Source organism: Falco naumanni, chromosome 2, assembly GCF_017639655.2.
Source record: "Falco naumanni isolate bFalNau1 chromosome 2, bFalNau1.pat, whole genome shotgun sequence".
NCBI lineage: Eukaryota > Metazoa > Chordata > Aves > Falconiformes > Falconidae > Falco > Falco naumanni.
In genome coordinates, this window is record NC_054055.1 from 78,638,334 (window position 1) to 78,656,888 (window position 18,555).

The 18,555-nt window shown below is 43.0% G+C and overlaps 1 protein-coding gene across 2 annotated transcripts in view; it reads right to left on the reverse strand.

Moving 5' to 3' along the window:
• Positions 1-13,346: 13,346 nt before the first annotated feature.
• ERG (ETS transcription factor ERG) overlaps positions 13,347-18,555 on the reverse strand; it is a 64,702-nt gene continuing 59,493 nt past the window's right edge. For both annotated transcript variants that reach the window (XM_040585089.1, XM_040585088.1), the window contains 2 exons: positions 18,119-18,166; positions 13,347-15,323 (listed from right to left, as the gene is read on the reverse strand). In XM_040585089.1, the coding sequence (XP_040441023.1) occupies positions 14,803-15,323; positions 18,119-18,166 (569 nt within the window). In that variant the 3' untranslated portion in view covers positions 13,347-14,802. The remainder of the gene's footprint in view (positions 15,324-18,118; positions 18,167-18,555) is intronic.

The following is an 18,555-nucleotide window of genomic DNA, read 5'->3' on the forward strand; positions in this document are numbered from 1 at the left end:
TAATGAAGGATGTCAGGTAAGATAAGCAACTGGTCCCTGCTGACCTCAAAACAGAATCCAGGAGTCACAGAAAACTTACTTGTCTTCTTTGTTCATACAAATATTCCTGAGCCAATTGTTTAAGTTTTGTCCCTCTTGATGATGATAAAAAATCTCAAATTCTGGCTGCAGCATTCTTAACAATGAAATCATGCTTGTAACCATTTTCTTGTGATCATTATCTTATACCTCTTTCCCTCCTCAAGCTTATTATTTTCCTGTATCATTTCAATGTCTATTTTTCCACAGGCTTTAAAAGCTCAAGCTTTGAAAAACTCACACGCTAGAAGAAACTTTATTCTTCTGGGAAGCTAAGCTCAGGTTTACATCACAAGGACCACAGAAAGAGACATTTAAGGAACAGCAGTTATGATGGATTGTGCTGAAAGCCTTACTTGGTTATGATAATACATCACATTTTCTTGCTTTTCAGTTCTTCATTAGTTATAGAGCAGAACCTCAACTGGAGGCACTTTTTGCTCTCTCATGATGTCTCAGTTTTGACCACTAATGCATATAACTGAAGACAGGTCTAATAAGTAGGCAAGTATGAAACACCAGAACCGGTTTAAATTGCACTCAGAATATTTCTTGGGGTAGTGGGAGAGGAACCAAAACTGCTGAAGTGGCTCAAGACCACAGAGTACAGCACAGGTCAGTAGGATTTCATGTGCCTAATCCATGGTGTCACAAAGAAAATCCTCCCAGAAGTTGTTATTCTGATCCTCACTGTGCTGTCAGCATGTGTGTTAATGAAAAGAAAATCACCTATTCAGAAAAGAAGATCACGCCTTGAACAACCATACTCAATGGCTTCTAAAGAGGTAACTAAAATATATCCTCTGTTAATCACCACTCTCCAGAAGACATATTTAAGACCATGATTACAAAAATCAGGGCATATACAAAGGCAAAAAATATTCATACCCCTGGGCCAAAAGCTGCTTTCAGTTACACCCAAGAAACCACATTAAAGCTTCCTGCCTGCGAGGTGCCAAACCATCCTCAAAGCACTGAGTCCCATTTGCTGCCGTTGACATCAGCGAGTGCGGCAAGCACCCACGGCTCCCCGTGGCAGCTCAGCACTTGCCAGATGAAGCACCAATGCCCTGATACAGACACACATGCACACGTGCCGCCTTCTGCACCCACAGCCAGCCCCACCAGTGTCAGTATGAGCTGGATTCGTGCTTATGGGCTGCAGGGAATCAGCCTTTGCAGCAAAGCCAGACTCAGTCCAGTGCCTATTTTGGCACTAGAGGTTACCTCCTCTCTTTTTGGGGATGATTAATTTTGGTAATTAGCTTCACTTTTTCTGTAATTTCTGGGCAATGATGCCAGTAATGAAAACGCGCAAAGGAGAAACAGAACTGCAGTCAGAGTGGGCTGGCACAGGTGCAAACAGTTGAGCACCTCTCTGCGTCCTGACCCAAAACCACACGGCCCCTTCAAACCCTGGCGCACCTCTTGAGCGGAGGCTGACAAACATGCACGGTCCTGCCAAATCCCAGGACAGGCCTGAAATATGTTCCAAACAGGGTCTCCTGCAAAGAAGGCATTGCTCTAACCCACCGCACCATCTAGTGTCAGGACAGTTTAAAACACCCCGTTCCCCCAGGCCCATGTGCTTTGTTCCAAAGCACCCTAACTACAAACTTTTTATGCAGTGCATTTCCACAATCAGGGTCTGCTTTGTAAAGTCTTTTTTGTTGTTGTTCTTGATTTGTTTGGGGTTTGGTTGTTGGTTTGTTGTTTTGGGGTTTTTTTTGGGGGGGTGGGGGGTGGGGGTGGGGAGGCGTTGGGTTTTTGTTTTGTTGTGGGGTTTTTTTGGTCCAGAGCCTCCTGAGCTCTGCCCTCCAGAAGGTCTGTGAGTGAATCCAGGCTGTAGAATTTCTTTCCTCTGAGGCTGTTACCACTTTACTATTTCATTAGTAGTTGTGCTGTGATGGTGCACGGCAATTTGTAGACCACTGAACAGACCCGCTTCCTACCAAAAGACACAAGTAGCAAAAGTGTGCTGCTAAGCACAACAAAAGCAGTAGGAAATAGAATAAGTGGGACACAGATTATACTTTGCACTGTTAAAATAGACTAATGCTCAGGAACAGTAACACACTCAACAGACACCTCCAAGGTTATGTGCTTAGAAGAACCCCTGCATTGCAAGGACCTCACCTTCCCCAGGTCACTTTCAGCCCACAGGGAAGTACAGTCTTCAGACAGCCTCTCACACTTGCATTTTTAATCATGCTTTAGTGGCAGCAACATGCAAAGGAACAAAAGCATCTTTCTGGCTGCTAGCAGTGGGAACGACTGTATGCTACCCTCTGGTCAAAAAAAATTGGAAGTATGTGGGACTTTTACATCTATCTTTCAGGAGACACCATCATTTGTAAAACAAAAGACCTTCTTGCAAGAAGTGTCATTGCTGAACCTTGTTATTGCTAATGAATACTATTCGCTAGGACAATTGTGGGACCAAATAGTCCTTGGAGGCTGCTGAGCTGCCCAGGAAGGTGAGTTTCTTCGACAAGGTGCTCTCTTCATTTTCAAATGTACTGAGGCAGCACTTTCAGCCTTAGAGTTCTGCTGTCTTTAGAAATCCTTCATCTGCATGTTTTAACTTCATTTCAGTTATAGAGTTATGATCCTATCATTTTCTTGAATGAAAAAAAAAATATTTCCAGCTATTCAGGTGATAGCACTATTAGAGACATTAACGAATACAAAAAGTCCATTATCTTGGAATGAGGATTGTTTTTCAGGCAAAAAACTATTCCCTCACTGACAGATAAAATGCTTTCTTCAATATGTTTCAAAAATTGCAAGGAAAAATAATATTACCAGAAGTCATTTCCATTAGCTTTATTCTTTTAATCATGAAAATATTTCTATAATTATCGTTATATAAACACATTTGCATTAAAAAAACTTAAAACATGGCCTAAATTACCAGACAGCCTCTCTGTTCATAAGTTTACGGGGTGTGTTGCACAAACAAAAAAATAATTAACTTCTCAGTAAAAATCCTAATGATGTCAATTTTGCTAAGGCAGATAATGTTAGCATACAAGAAGATTAATTCCAGTATTGCATATTTGTTTTTCTCAGTGCCTTAGAAATAAACCACAGGATGTACGGGGGTGGGGTGGGGTGATATTTTCATCCTACCAAAGACACCCGCTCCTGCTATGTTCCCTGAGCAGGTGGCAGCTCGTTTTTCACTCGGTTGTTGCTGCCCATAACCCAAAGCCCCGTTAGGGTCTGCCTTGGGCAGGCGGTGGCTGAGCGCTCCGCAGGGGCCACCCCTCGGCTCCGGGCGGTGGGCCAGGGTCGCACAGGGGAGGGCCCTGGTGGCATTTTCACAGATGTCAAAATATTCAGGGCGCCGAGCGGTTCACTTTTGGTGAATCCTAGTGCCATCTTTTGGGGAAAATAGGAATATGCCTTGACCAGCCAACGTGCCCTGATGCATTTGAGGACAGCAGCTCTGGCAGCTCCTCTGCAGGTGCCTGGCTGCCAGGGCAGTGAGAGGCCTCGGGCCGAGCTGCCTGCAGGCACCTGCCGGAGGTGCAGGGTGTCCTGGGTCCCTTGCTATTATAGCAGCTTGAGGAGACACACCAGGGGTGGCTTCTGTGAGCAGGACAGTGTCCCAGGCCAAGCAGGACAGTGTGGCATTCAACAATGGCTACAGAGGGCTCGGGCCAGCACTGCAGCAAGGGGCAAGCACTGGATTAGGGGCCGCTTGTCCCTGGGGTGTGCACAGTCACCCACAGCACAGGGACCGGCTGAGGGGATGGGAAACATGCAGGCTTTTCCCAGAAGGAGCAGCAAGGTTCCACCTGCAGGGCGGTAGAGCCGCAGCGTAAAGTCAGGCTGGGGCAGCAGAGCAGGGACAGCATGGTCTGCAGCACCTTTCCAAGTCAAGCTGCCTTCACCTCCCACTCTCACGCACCTCCATCTCTCCTTCAGCTGCCCTGGGGAGACCAGGCTCAGCACTGCAGACTACTCCAATCTGGGGAAAGGGGCACAGCCCAGACTCTCACACGGAAACCTCAGGGAACATTTGAAATACAGACATCATCCAAAAATGTCCTGTGCCTTCAGCTCTTGCTGGCCACCCAGCTGTAGCCCAGGAGGAAAGAGATGAGGGAAGATGGCAAAGAGACTGAATGTGACATGTATCACAAAACATAGCCCTCAAAAAGCTGGTTATAAACCACTTGGCAAAGCCCTGCAGATGACTCAATGTTGCAGAATACCAGCGTGAGCATGACGAGATCATGGGGCGACTTTACCAGGGAGCATTAGGGGCATGGAAACTGCACATACATGTGTGCACACAAACACATGCATGCACACACTCTTCTGCTGGTGTCTGAGGGAAGCCCTGTCTTGTGCTTGAGGTGCGAAGCCCTCCCTCCACAGCTGTGGGGAGAGGGGGATACAGGGGCAGGTAGGGGGCACACAGAGCTGCTCATCGGATCACTGCCTGCAAAAGCCCCAGCCCCACAGGTTCATACCCCAAGATGAACCCTGCCACAGGAAGAGCGTGGTGGCCATGCAGTATGAGAAAGCAGGAGGTTTTGACTTGGTGTCCCTCGGCCCCAGCACCCCTTGGCACGGGCTGCACTGGCAGCCTGCGAAACTTTTGCCCACAGCCCAGAGATGCTGAATGCCAGGGCTGCCAGCACAGCCATGGCAGTGGGTCTGGTCCTGGCCTGGCAACCCATCTCATCCACTGCTCTGCTAGAGCACAGCCAGAGGAGCCCTGCAACAGCAGTCGACCCTGGGCACGCTGCTGCCAGTAAGACGTGGGTTTCAAATTCACTTACCTGTTCCTGTAGTCTTTTAAAACAGATCTTTCGTTTCTCTTGCGAAGAGAAAAATGCCTGGTGCCTTGCACACACACATCTGTGAGCAACCTTGCCTGTAGGGACTCATCAGTTGGAATGTCCAGCTGCCACTGGAACCGTGGTTTCTGGATCTCACAGTCTGAGCTAAGCGACAGGAGCTGCAGGAGCTGACTCAGTCACTGTGTGACACAAAGGAGGGTCAAAGTGGAGGCATGAAGTACTTGCAGGCTAAGCCCAGCGTGCACTCCTGTACTCTTCAACAGTCAAGCAAACCATATGACTCCCTACTCCCAGAAAATGTTCAGGTCACCTCTTTCTATAGGAGGTGCAGGGGACTAAGCCTGAGAGCCTCCAGGAGGCTAATTATAAGGCTAATTGCATAAACTTTGCAAGGCCTAGCAGGTGTATGGAAGCACTGCTCCTTCTCTGGAGGCCTGTCAGTTCTCCATATGGTTCACAATGAATCACAACCCTGCCCAGATCACTTAGCGGTCAGATAATGCCACAAGCACTGACCTTCCTCAGTGTCTCACACTGTGCTACTGTTCAGGAAATTTATTAGTACCTTCACAGTCTGTGAGGGTGCTTCTCCACACAGATGTGTGGTAGCCTTGAAATAGGTGACTGCCCAGACACTTGGCTGCTGCTATCCTGAAGGCCATAAAAGGCCCCAGAATCCCCACAGAATGGGTTAGAAAATGCATGGGCACTTTTTTGTTGAGGTCCAAGAGCCGTAAGGCCTGTGTTTCCATCTCTGTGGGAGAGCTCGCTTGGGGAGAGAAGGCCACATTTCCACATCAACATGCAGGTGTCAGACCATGACTGTAGACTTCATAGACAGGTGGACTCAAACACAACCTTCAATCTACACTGTTGTCCAGTTCTTTTTCTTTTCAAGACCACCCCAAGCCCCACCACCCCAAGGAGAGCATATTGGATTTGGCACATAGCAGGAGACACACGGTATGCGTGAAACTTTACTGGGTTTTGGTATACAATTAAAATATCAAGAGTGAACAAAGCCATTTACAGAGTGCTAAGCCAGCATTTTATACAGCTTATGACAAAACAACAGAGATGTATCGTCTGATGCTTTTATACAGTCTGGAATGATTTATTATCTACTATAAATTTAGCATTTCAATACATTTAATTGTTGAGGTAAGTGGTTAAAGAAATGAAAAATGCTGGTTAGCTCATTTTGCATAGCACTCATCAGTGATTGGAACTGGATACTACATTCCCAGTGCAAATTACCAGCATTGGCAAGGCTATTTTACAGCTGTTCAGTGTGCAGTCTACATTGTAATGAAGTCGTGACGTGAAATGTTTGTGGAAATTGTAATGAAATGTTAGCTGAAAATATACTAAAGTGGTAAGTGTAGAAAGAGAAATGAAGTATAACATTCACAAACTCCACTGTCTCCTCAGCTCAGGCAGCTTCAGCTGTTACTTTAGCCCAGATGTGCTAGCCTGCCTCCTCCTACTGAATTGCACATCGCAGTTGCTTTCCAGCACCTCCTTTGCTTTCAGTACTTTGAATTAAACCTGACCTTACCTAATTTTTAAGCCTTTTTTGGTTCCCTTGAACTTCTAAATTCCCTAGGGTCTACAGTCCTCTTTTTTTCCACTTTCACCTCTCTTTCTTTTAACCTCTTGATATCCAGATGCTTTTTCCTTCCCCACATCCCTTGGATCCTTCTTTCACGTTCCATGACTATACAGGAAAATAACCTTTTGGGTTCCCCAGGTATTGAAGCCTCCCTGGCATCCCCTAAACACATGCAATTCCCCTTTCCCTAAGAGGCAGGGGAGGTTAAGTCAACCTCCTTGATTGTTCGCTTCATTTTGACAGCCCATGTTTTGATCCACTGGTCGGCTCTCTGTTTACTGATGACTCAGATCTGACCTCATGTCACCATCATCAAACCATCATCATCTAACACCTAGCACCTAATAATCCTTGTAAGAATGGCTTAAAGGTCCACTTATATCCCCTTACATAAATTGCTAATAAGAGGGCCAGTGTCACGACACTTTGCTATGCCCCCTGACAGCACTCATAACTTTTTCTTCTTCTTTCCCTCTTGATTTTGGCCTCCTTCTCCAATTTTTCCTTCCCTTTTCCAAGCCAAACTGATAATACCTCTGTCATTTCCATGCATCCTTGGTTGTATGTCCCCTTTCCTGCCACCTCCTCCACTTTAATCTTCCAGGAATAGCCAAGGTAATAATTTCTATTTTCACACCTGTTTTGAGAATCAAGCTCTGCTCTGCTCCAAAGGCTGTGTGCCACTTGCTTTAGTCCTAATTTTCTGTCTTTTCCTTGGAAACTCATGGTGGGAGGTTTACGACTTGCTTACAACCATACAGAGCCACTTACAACTTTTCCATACCTGCTGTTCCAGCAGTTATTCAGGGAAACAGCAGACACTTCAGTCCCTTGGGGAGCCAGGCTGCGAGCTGTCTGTCTGTATCAGGATATGAGCCCATTGCAATGACCAAGCACCTTCTACAGGTTTCCTGTATTTATTCTCAGAGCATGTTAGAAGAAAAAAACAATCTGACCCTCCCTCCTTGAAGAAAGAGGAAAGAGCTGAAGTGGAAAACTTTCAGCTAGTCTTGGTAGAAAATTTCCATTTCTTGGTAGAAAATTTCCAAAAGCCATTTCCAGCATTTATTAGTCTTGTGTACTTGAAGATATGAACACTTCAAAGCACCACCTGTTAGTCACAATCTGTATTTACTATATCTAGCACAATAGGATCCGACTCATGGCTGGGTCATCTAAATGCCATTCTCATACCAGGAAACTGAAATATACTGATGTACCAAACTAGTCTTTCTGAGAACTAGATAGCATGGGGTGATTTTTCAACCATAAAAAAAATTAATTTTTTTTTAATTTCTTTCCACTCCCACCTCCCTTGTATTTCAACTACCGTAATGCAGGTGAACATACCCCTCCCCAAACCATAAGGGAAATGAGACTTTTTTTTTCTTTTTAATTTCACCATCTCAGTAGTTGGTGCTGTTGCAGATGTACTGGAGAGCTTCAGAAGCCCTCCAGCTCTTCTCCAGGAGGGTGTGGGAAGGTGGTCTTTGAAGCCCTATATCACTCCTGGCAGTCCTGCGCTCATGTCTTAGGTGGCCAAAGGGTCTACATGGCAGGTTTACTGATACAAACTGGTAATTTTGCAAAAAGAAAAGAAAAAAAATGAGTGAAAGACATGTCTAAAACTTAAAACTTGTCTTTCATATCCTTTTAGGACTGCTTTGAAGCCTAAACAGGCCACAGCAACAACTTAGCCCAAGTGCTTGCTCCTGTTTTAAGAACCCTGTATCCGTTTTCTGCAGAGCAGCTTTCAAGTTTCCAGTGGAGAAGAATGACATCCTTGTCATGATGAAAACTACAAAAGTATAGGCACTTTTTTTGGCAACATCAGTCATGATTATCTAGTATTAAGCAGCAACACACCACTGGGTGCCTTGTGGATGTGCATTTTCTGCCTGAAGCAGCTTTCAGGCTGGCCAGGACACAGAACAGGGACAAAGTTAACACTGGAAAGTTGTGTGAGATAATCTGGTGGAATCAGTGTAGCAAGTTCACAAGCATAGTTTGGAAAAAACCTTCCTAGTAGTCAGTTGGTAGAAAGGTTTGAGGAACAAAGTTTTTTCAGTTCGTGAGTAAGAAACTGCTCCAAACAAAGAAGATTTCATTCAGAGGTGAAGGGATGAAGAGTCTTTTAGCTGCTCAAGGAAGACCTTTCAGTCAGGTGAGGCTACAAGCATATTAGCTGCTTGACTGGGGAGAGTGGTACAGACTCCAGTGGGAAGGAAGTGGCAGTCAGGAAAGTCATAGATGGAAATGGTTTAAGCAGCACAAGACATCAGTCCTGGCTAGGTACAGAGATTGGGGGGGGGAGGAAAAAAAAAAAAAAAAAAAGAAAAATAAGAAGGGTCCATTAACAGTTATCAAAGAAGAGGGATAGGTTTGTGAAGTGGAATACGTCTAAGCTTGGCTAACATCCAGTCAAAGGGAGTGTGATAACAAACCACAAATATTTGGAAATCTGTAAACACTGAGGCAGGCTAGGAACTCTGGAGTGTGATGCATGGGGAGCGTAATCAGAAGAAACTGCAAAATACAAAAATAGCAGGAAAACAAAAAAAAACTTTGACAATGAGATATATTAGCCTCTGTGTTAAGGGAATGCGTGGAAATACCCTGGAGTTGAGACCTTTTCAAATGAGAAGGTGGTTAAGGAAACATCAGTAAGTATACAATGGAAAACAGTTCTGTAATAGTGAGGGGGGTGGATGGGGTTTCCCAAGTAGGCTTTTTCACAACTTTTTCTAAGATTGTGCATAGAAAAATATCCCGCCCTTTATTCTTTTATAAAATATATATGGCCCAATATTCTGGTACGCAATCCAAGAAATTTTCGGAGCCTGATTTTGAGATGTCCTCACTCCACTAATTTAAAACTACAGCTTAGGGCAATTCCTAGCCTAATGAGCCCAGCTGTTTTATTTATTTTCTTGACAATATGTGCCTTTTTAAACAATCATGGCCATTACATTTTGCAACAACTTTCCACATTGCAGTTGGCCTAATGTCCTCATGAACCAGCTCACCAAGTAGCTCCCTTCTTCAAGCAAGGGTCCTTTCACTGGGTCATTCATCTTACGTAGTCTCAGCTGCCAGTGCCTCAAAGGAGCAGTCACACCACCCAAGGGGCAGTGGTGGAGCCAAGCCACTCTGAAGGTTGCAGCTGAAGCCTGGAAACAAGTAGGGAGCCAGGACAGCCAGAAGCAGCCTCGTGTGCTTCCTGAAAACGTTGTGTCTTACACAACATGTCTTCATTTTCATGTTTTCGCTTGCTGAAATCCTGGTGTGACCCACTCACGTGGTCTGCTCAGAGGTCAAGACACAACCACAAGGTGAGAGGCATTGCGGGAGTTCATAGCCAAGAGCTTCATGACTTGACCAGGTGTGTATACATGCAGCGCTCATTATGGAGGGAAAGCCATAGTGCTAATTAACCAAGGGGGAGGCTTCATGGACTCCTTAGCCCTTGCCTTCCTCAGTGTAATGCCAAGTGCCGGAGGGTGGCCTCCTCTGAACCCTACGAGCTGTGAGCTCTTAGCTGAGCTCTGCTAAGGAAGGGCTCTCCGAACACCCCAACACAGCAAGGGATGCGACAGTGAGGAGGGGGGGGGGAAGATGGAGTATCTTTACCAAGAAAGCACAAGGGAGCTCTGGGTTTTTTCCACTTGGCATTGCTGCCATGTAACTGGGTTACCTGTCACTCATTAAAAGGCTTGTCTTGCTGATGGTCAGTAAGGTCCCAGACAAGTTAAGGACTAGTCACAGTCCATTGTGAGCCTTCATGGTAGCACCTAATCTCCTTAAGATAAGGTCCCAAAGGCATGCAGGATCTGCTGTGAAGATATCCAAAGGCTTCCTGCACTGACCAGGTAAGAAACAAAGCACTTGTGCTCCATCAGGATTGCTTCAGGAGGCAGCTAAAATTCAGGCATGAGTTAACTGAATCCTTTGGATGGATGAGATGCCATTCTGACTTAACAACAGTTTAGGCAGGCAGAGGCTATTTTCAGGGCCGTTCCCCTGATGTTACCAAAACTTGAGAAGAATGCACACAAAAAGATCATGGAATCATTAAGCATATAATATAGAGTGTGGGGGTGCGTGTACCTTTTTTAATGTATCTATAATTAAAATTTATTTTAAAATTAGATCTTAGCTGGAGTATGAAACAGTCTGAGCAAGGGAAGTTTGCAGAAGAAAGACTAAATCACTGATGATTCCTGTGTTTCTGCGTGTAGTTGAAGTGGCATTTGAGGAACATACCACGGACTCTTCTGAGTGTGGGAAGTGTGGGGAGTGAATGAGTTCAGTACAGTCGGTGTTGTGCTGTCCTAACCTCTGTTGGTCTTCCCTTAAGACTCACAATATAAATGCTGCAAAATACATCCTTCAAAGGTATCTTTTATATACTCACTAAAACAATTTTAATATCGGGGAAATATCTTGATTGAGAATAGTGAAATTTGAGCTTCCTAGTTTTACTTTTAAAACTTTTCTCACCATCACTACCCATTTTACAGTGTAGCTTCTCAGACATATATTTCTAGGTGAAAGATAAGCACATATGTATAACTCTAAATTTCAGGGAAAAATAAAGTTTCTACTTTCAGAGCAGTCCTCAGAGTGCTGTCATATGCTATGAGACTTGACATTAAAAGAAGTCCTAATTTAAACAAAGTGATGAAGTTATCAACATGACCAACTTGTACAAATGTGGACTCATCAGGGCCATGTTGTCCATGCATCCAAATGCTTAAATGGCAAACAGACAGCAAGTTCAGCTGAGGTTTTGGGGTCTGGCTGAGCCTCACGTGAATGTCTCTTATGGTATGGATGCTGAGTTGCTCAGCTTCCTTGAGCATTTTGGCTGTGCTGGGCCCATGCCTTGTCATGGTCTGAACTGGGAACCAGCCCCTAAAACTCTGGCCTTACTCTGGTCTTCCTGGCTCCCAGTAGCAGGCCCAGACTGAGTGGCAGGCAGTGAGCAGCAGAGATGCTACCATGGGTCCACTGCCTGTTTTGCCTCTGCCAGTGATCTGGGACACTGGGCTGGTCCTTGCCCTCCAGCACTAAGACCCTGTGGGGTGGCTTCTACCCTTGGGGGTAGGAAGCCCCTGCAAGTAGCAGAGCCACCCATCCCAATGCATCAGCAATAGGGTTTCTCCATCCTTCAATCTTCTCTTCACCCTCAGGGTTGCAAAATCCAGATTTTCCAGTGCTCCTGGGAAGCTGTGAGTTGGTCCTGGGAAAAGGTGTAGCTCAAAGATGGGTGTCCTGTATTGGTTCACCAGTGACCTATCCATGGCCTACTATAGGATTTTGCTCTTCATCATGAATGATCTCCATCAAGCCATCTGCTGTGACTCCATCCTTGTCGTAGGATTTGGACCCTTTATTTTAATGTCGGGATGTTGTTCCCATTGCACATGATAGCAGCCAGGCAACACAATCTGGAAATCTGCAGGCAGAACACTGGCAATGCTTTGGAGGCCTCCAGGCATGTCCTTGCCAATCTAAACAAAGATGGTTGTTTTATCTGGATTTTAAAGTGTTTAATTAAAAGCTCGTTCAACAAAGTACTTACGCTTTTTTGAGTTGGAAGTACACATGAAATAGATAGCAAGTGTCTGTAGGTGTATTTCCACTGAAAGGCAAACTATTATTGTTATAGTCAGCATGTAGGTGTGCCTGCCATAACTTTCTAAAATAGTGAGTGACTAACCTTTTCCAAGAGTTAAGTTTTTCTAACCTTTCCAAGAGTTTTTATTTTTTAAGAGATCTAGACTTACAGTGCTTATTTCCCAAATGATCACAAGGCTTATGATGCCACTGCTCAGGTCTCAAACATTAGTAATATAATCATGTGCTTATAAACTACCACCAAGACACCCATAACATGGGAGTCCAGCAAGTAGGCTCCCATTGCACAGCACCGATTAATGCTCCTCAAAACAGATATGCAGAACATTTGCTATAAAACCTGAAACCACACCCATTTTGTCTGAAAAAAGAGACAAAAGAACAGCAAAAAAGAGGGATACAGTTGGAGGTCTGAGCTGTCTGGGGTCTCTGCAGTAAACACTGCCTGCTGTGGAGAACCACTCATAAATATCAGTGCTAATTTTCCAGACCAGTTCTTCAGCTGGTGTTGCAAAAAAAATGGAGTCATGCCATTAGGCACCAGATGTAGTTTTGGGGCCTAGGGTACAGTGTGGGAAGCCTCTAAATCTAGAAGAGAGAGAAAACATCCTGTCCTTTGTAAACTGCCAGGATGGACTACAATGACAAATTAACAAGCTACCATACACTCCATTCTAAAGTGAGGAATAATGGAAGTTATTCATTATTCACTTTATTTACTAATAATGATACAGTATGTATTAATAGCAAGGGGGCATAGTAATTCATCATATGATTCAGTATGAAAATACATCTCAGGCTGAGATTATGCTGCGTAATCTGATGGCAACAAAAGATAATTTCTGGGTGTCAGTATTCTTCCTTAGAGGCCTCCTTCAGACTTCATTGGCCGTGAAGTTGTTAAAGAACTGGGCATGGTTGCAATCTCTGGGCAAAAGAAGCTCAGGACAGCAATAGCAAGGCACTGTTAAAGATGGGCTGCAAGTATTTTAGCAGAACTGTCTGGAAAAGAAGATACACAGCACCTGTCCACTTTGAATTTAGGGTAAGCATTGCTATTTGGTCTGACATTTTCATTATTGCCAGATTTCAAAAAACAGAATATTAAATCAAAATGCCTATTGTATTGTAACATTGTGAGTAGGAGATCTGATAGGCGTCTCAGGCACTAAAAATGCAAATGCAAATGCAAACTAGTGTCAATCTGAATTGCCATGCTAGGCCAAGCTTATTTTATTACATACATTCTGCATTCTAAGTACTAATATGTTCATAATGTAAACATTAAGCATACAGAGTTAAAATTCAAGGCCACAATATTTTTGATTGTCCCTTTTTTGTGTCTTTGGTTGGCCGAGATCAACTCGTAGTGTATAAATGCATAAGTTATATAATAATTATATAAAAAGGAAAAAATAACATTGACTTGTATACTTCATTCTGACAAACGCACAGCGTTCGCGACTCGATAAAGAAAAACTGGCGCCCGCCTAACAAAAATACTTAGATGATTTCTGATTTTGGCAGTCAGGGGTTGTCTCTTGCTTTAACCAATAGAAAACAAACTCCCTTAATAATGATGAGGTTCTAACTGGTAACTTTTTAAATATCAAACACAATTCCAGTTTCACTTTTTTTTTTTAAAAAAGAGATGCATATTCTGATTTCTGAATTCTTCTGCTTTTCCCTTTTTCCACTTCTTTTTATTACTATAAAATCAAGTCTGTCCCTCCTGTAATACTGGGAATGGTGTGATACTGAGCAATATGTTTCACAAGTCCAAACGAGTGTTTCTTCGTAGTCCCAACGCTACTAAGTTTTCAGTCTTTTCAGTCTCTACTGGTAAAGAAGTTTCTCTTCTCCCATTCTCACCACCTTTGTCCTCCCCTTTCTCCTTTCTGCTTCCTCTGTCAGGTGCAGGCCTCTGATACACAATCATACACTTGCCCTTCAGCACATTCTCATTTCCAATGTTTGGCTCAGGGTTCCTGTAATACTGTCAAGGAATCTTAAAGTTTGGGTTGTCTTCACAGTTTGAGTAGCTGATAACACTCTGATGAATGGAATGCATTTGATTTTAACCAAAACAATGCTGTCATATTCCAAATCAGCTTCCACACTAAACCAGCCTTTTTTGTTGATATGTTTCTATTTTTTAAATACAGGTAGGTTTATTTTCCTTTTTTTCCTTTTTCCCTTCTCTTTTGTAATGATTCATATATCATATGTTAGGTCACTATAGACTTTTCTTATATTGCTGTAGTATAGACCCAGTTTTGCACTAGCAAGGTATCAAACTTTACACATAAGCTTATCAACTTTTTAAGACCGCTAGCTTTCATAGGTTTTCCTTATCATTTCATGCTTTTACCTACAATAGTCTATTGTTGTTTAGTCCACAGAGTCGATGCCCATATACATTACATTTTAGTATCTTAATACTTCTTGAATATCTCCTTTAAATCCCTACTACAAAAAGTCTTTTTGACATCTATTTTTTCATGTGTTTTTTTTTTTCCCCCAGCCAAACCTTCACTTGTCTCTTTAGGCACTTTTAATTTGTGTACTCCAATAGAGTTCATTGCAATTCATCAGGGACTGTATCCCAGCGAGAAGTCTTTCTTTGCTTTTTCTGGTGTTTCTTTTTTTCCCCACTTAGTAGTAGGTGCCAAGATGAGAAGGCATATGAGCAGCTGGCAGCCTGGTATTGGGGTAGATACCTCCAGTTGGTGAATTCCAGTATGGATTAGGGGCAGCGAAAAAGCTGGACGATGTTACAGGCAAAGCAGGGGGGTGGGGAGCTACAAAGTTCATCTTCTGAGGGTGTGCATGATAGGAGCTCATGTAGGGGAGGTCTGATGGGTATTTGTACATGGATGACTCTGGGGGGTGAGGCTGAAGAGCCTGAGCGATTCCATGGAAATCAAACTTGTAGGCGTAGCGCTTACCATGAACCTTAGTCATAATATTTTTATCATAGTAGTAGCGAAGCGCACGGCTGAGTTTGTCATAGTTCATGTTAGGCTTGCTTTTCCGCTCCCCCCAGCGCCGAGCCACTTCGTCAGGGTCAGTCATCTTGAATTCCCCATTGGTGCCCTCCCAGGTGATGCAGTTGGAATTGGAGCTATCTGAGAGGAGCTCCAGCAGGAACTGCCATAGCTGTATCTGCCCACTCCCTGTGGGGGGGAAACAAAATAGAAATGTCAGGACTAGTGACTAATAATGTTAAGACATCAATTCTTCCAGGCTCTCACATAGGACCCTATTAGGAAATGTTGCAATTTCAGTTCCTATTTCTTACTCTTAACTAGTCCCCTTTCTCCCAGCCCTGTCTCACGAAATCCTAAAGAGCAGAGATAATGGTAATGTGTCATGTTTTCCCTCATCTGAGTGGCAGAATGCCATTACATGGAGATTTAATAGCTACCTAATGTCATTCAGTGTAGACAATTGATGAGGAAATAATACAGCGCTCATTTAGGAAACTAATCTCTAAAGTTCAGGACAAACAGCTTTCACTTGCGTAACATTTTGCTTGTTCTCAGAGCATTATGTTGCAACTAAATGTTCTCTGCTATGGAATAAACCTACGCAAAATGAAGAAGTTTAGAGAAAGCTGGGCTCGTGCCAAACCATATCATCCATTTGCAGCATTCGGGGAAATGCAGAACGGAAACTTATTAGCTTGCTGTTGCACTGCATACAACCATAGGGCAAAACATTTGCAAGAACAGTGAAAAGGTCCATAAAATACATTTTTGTCATCTTTCTGTGTCAATGAGTTTAAATGATTATTGAAGTTAAGACTTAAAATGTTGTTGTTTCTTTCTCGCTCCTCTGCCAATTTCATATTAAAAAAAAATTGTCTGCTGTCAACTGCAGAAGGGTGTTGCCCAGAGTTATAGGAACAAAATTTGACCATTTTAGGCAATTGAGAGTAGATTTCAGAGGGCCTTGCCACTGATATTCATGTTAAAAACTTAGCATTTCTTAAAAAAGCGGTGCTGAAATGATGCAAAATACAACTGAAGCAGCTTGCAAGGCAATCTGTTTCACAAGCACAATGTCAGCAGAATTTGCCAACCAGCTTGTATGTGCTAACTTCTAAGTATGTCTCTGACCAGGAATCGGTTGGGTTTCTTTTTTTTTTTTTTTGCTCCAAACCAGATATGTGGGTATAATAAACAAGCTTTTCTTTAGAAAGCTTATAGTAGCAAATTATAATATCAAGCTAGAGTAGCATCTGAAATCCATTAGCAGTTTATACTTCAGTGCAACTGAAACCCATATTCCTTTAAATGATATTTATCTGAACTGTCCTTAATGAATTTCTTCTGTTCCATTAACATGCATTAAGTAAACAAACAAACAAAAGAATCCATGGTATGAGCAAGGCATGCAAGTTTTAATACACAAAACATAACAAGAGGATTAGCCCTTGAAAATCAATAAACAGTTCAGCACTGGACAAAACACAAATTTTTGAATAAGCAATCCAACATATGTTCTAACATAAACACTTGCCTTCCAAATGTAAAATATAGTCCTATGAAAATAAATGGTTGCTGTCAATTTCCTTTTAATGAGAAAGTAATTCCACCAATTTATAAACACACAAAACATGTTAAAGCACAGGAATGATGGTGTGTAGGAATTCCATATCCAAATATATATAAAAAAAAGGCGCAATCCAGATTTAGTGCCTTCCACAGTAACAAAGTCTACTAAATGGACACTTGACAAAATTGTAAAAGCTAGGGTTTACGATCATATTAAAGGGAGGTAGGCCTCCACTTCCAGTTAAGATCAGTATCACCTGGAAACCCACTTGCCTTAGGCCGTTTGGAAAATCCTGTTCTTAATACTTATTTAATTGCTTTCCTATGTGATGCAAAACTGTTTAGAAAGTAAGCTAATCTAGAACGGTGCCTGATGTCACTTTGGATAAAATGAAAGGAAATGGATCCGTGTTTTGGCAATTTCATGCCTTGAAAATCCATACAATCCTTGTAAGAAGAAACATTGTTACTGGGGGTTGAGGAGACCTGAAATGTGGAACAAGGAACACTGCCCTGTGGCTGTAAGCCAAGGGAAATAGGAAGTGGCATGTACAATGTCAATCCACTGTGGCAGATTATGATGTTGGTTATGGTGGTGTATGGCCACAGCGTGTTCTGCAGACTCAGACCAGTAACAGTGAAATCTGCACAGTTCACAATCAGTGTTATTAACTCACCAAGAAGGTTCCTTGTCTTTAGCTAAAATATGCTACAAGCCCCGTCCACAATGCACCCCACTGCTCCCTTCTTAAAGCAGGAGAACGTTTGAAATGTTTAACCCAGTTATTCTTTGCAAATAGATTCTGCCTTCCTGTTTTTTCCCTATATATTTTTGCTGGTTTGGGTTATTTATCCCAAAATTTTGTATTTGACAAGGTCAGTATGGCATTGTATTGTGGATTAACAGAATCTGGGACACATGACACAGATAAATCTGACTCATGCCCTTCTGGAGGGGTACCCAATGGCCATATGGGGTATCTTACAGCATTTAACAAAACCCTGACATTTAAGGAACTGAGTGAACTCGTATTGATACAAGGAGTTCAGATACCTCTAATGAGGTATTTGACTGGCTGAATGTAACCATCTACTCCAGGATGATTTGATCTCTGTGGAGAGCTATATTAACTACATCTCCAATGAATATAATGGGAAATATGACACCTAGCTCACATATAGGCACCTACACTAAAATATATGTTTATATGTCTTAATCTGTGGCCTCTGTCCCACCCTTGTGTAATTTGGAAACCTAATCCTGCAACACATTGGGTATCATCAGCTCCCACAGAGTCATACTGAAGAGTGGTAAAATTGGTCACATCACCTTCCAGGTCTGGCCTTAAAGCTGAAGTAGGGACACTAGCAGTGAAGAGAAATCCTTCTAAATCAGCAAAATCCCTTCTCACCTGGATTTGCAAGTCGGCTGCTGGTTGGTCCAAGAATCTGATATGGATCTATAAAATTGTGAAAGAAAGATTTAAAATCATGTAACAATAATGTCAAATATTTTAGGACCTATGGTTTAACTTTGTAAAGTGTAGTGTATACTGCCTGATGGGACTGCACGTCCAACACTGGGGAAAGTGACTCCTTTCTCTGTATTGCAACATTTGCATGTTTTTCCTTTAAACTGGTTGTGCAAGTGAACAATTGCAAGGATACACATTTGCCTTTTGTACCATATTAATGTGCACAAACATATATTCAGACACATTGCAATTTTGGAAGTATCCTGATTCCTGCTTAAATAATGTACACATATACACAGGGCATCCTTTGGTGCTATCAGCTCTTGCAGCAAGCCAGGTCCCACAGGCACAGACAGGTAATGGGGTGAGAGTCC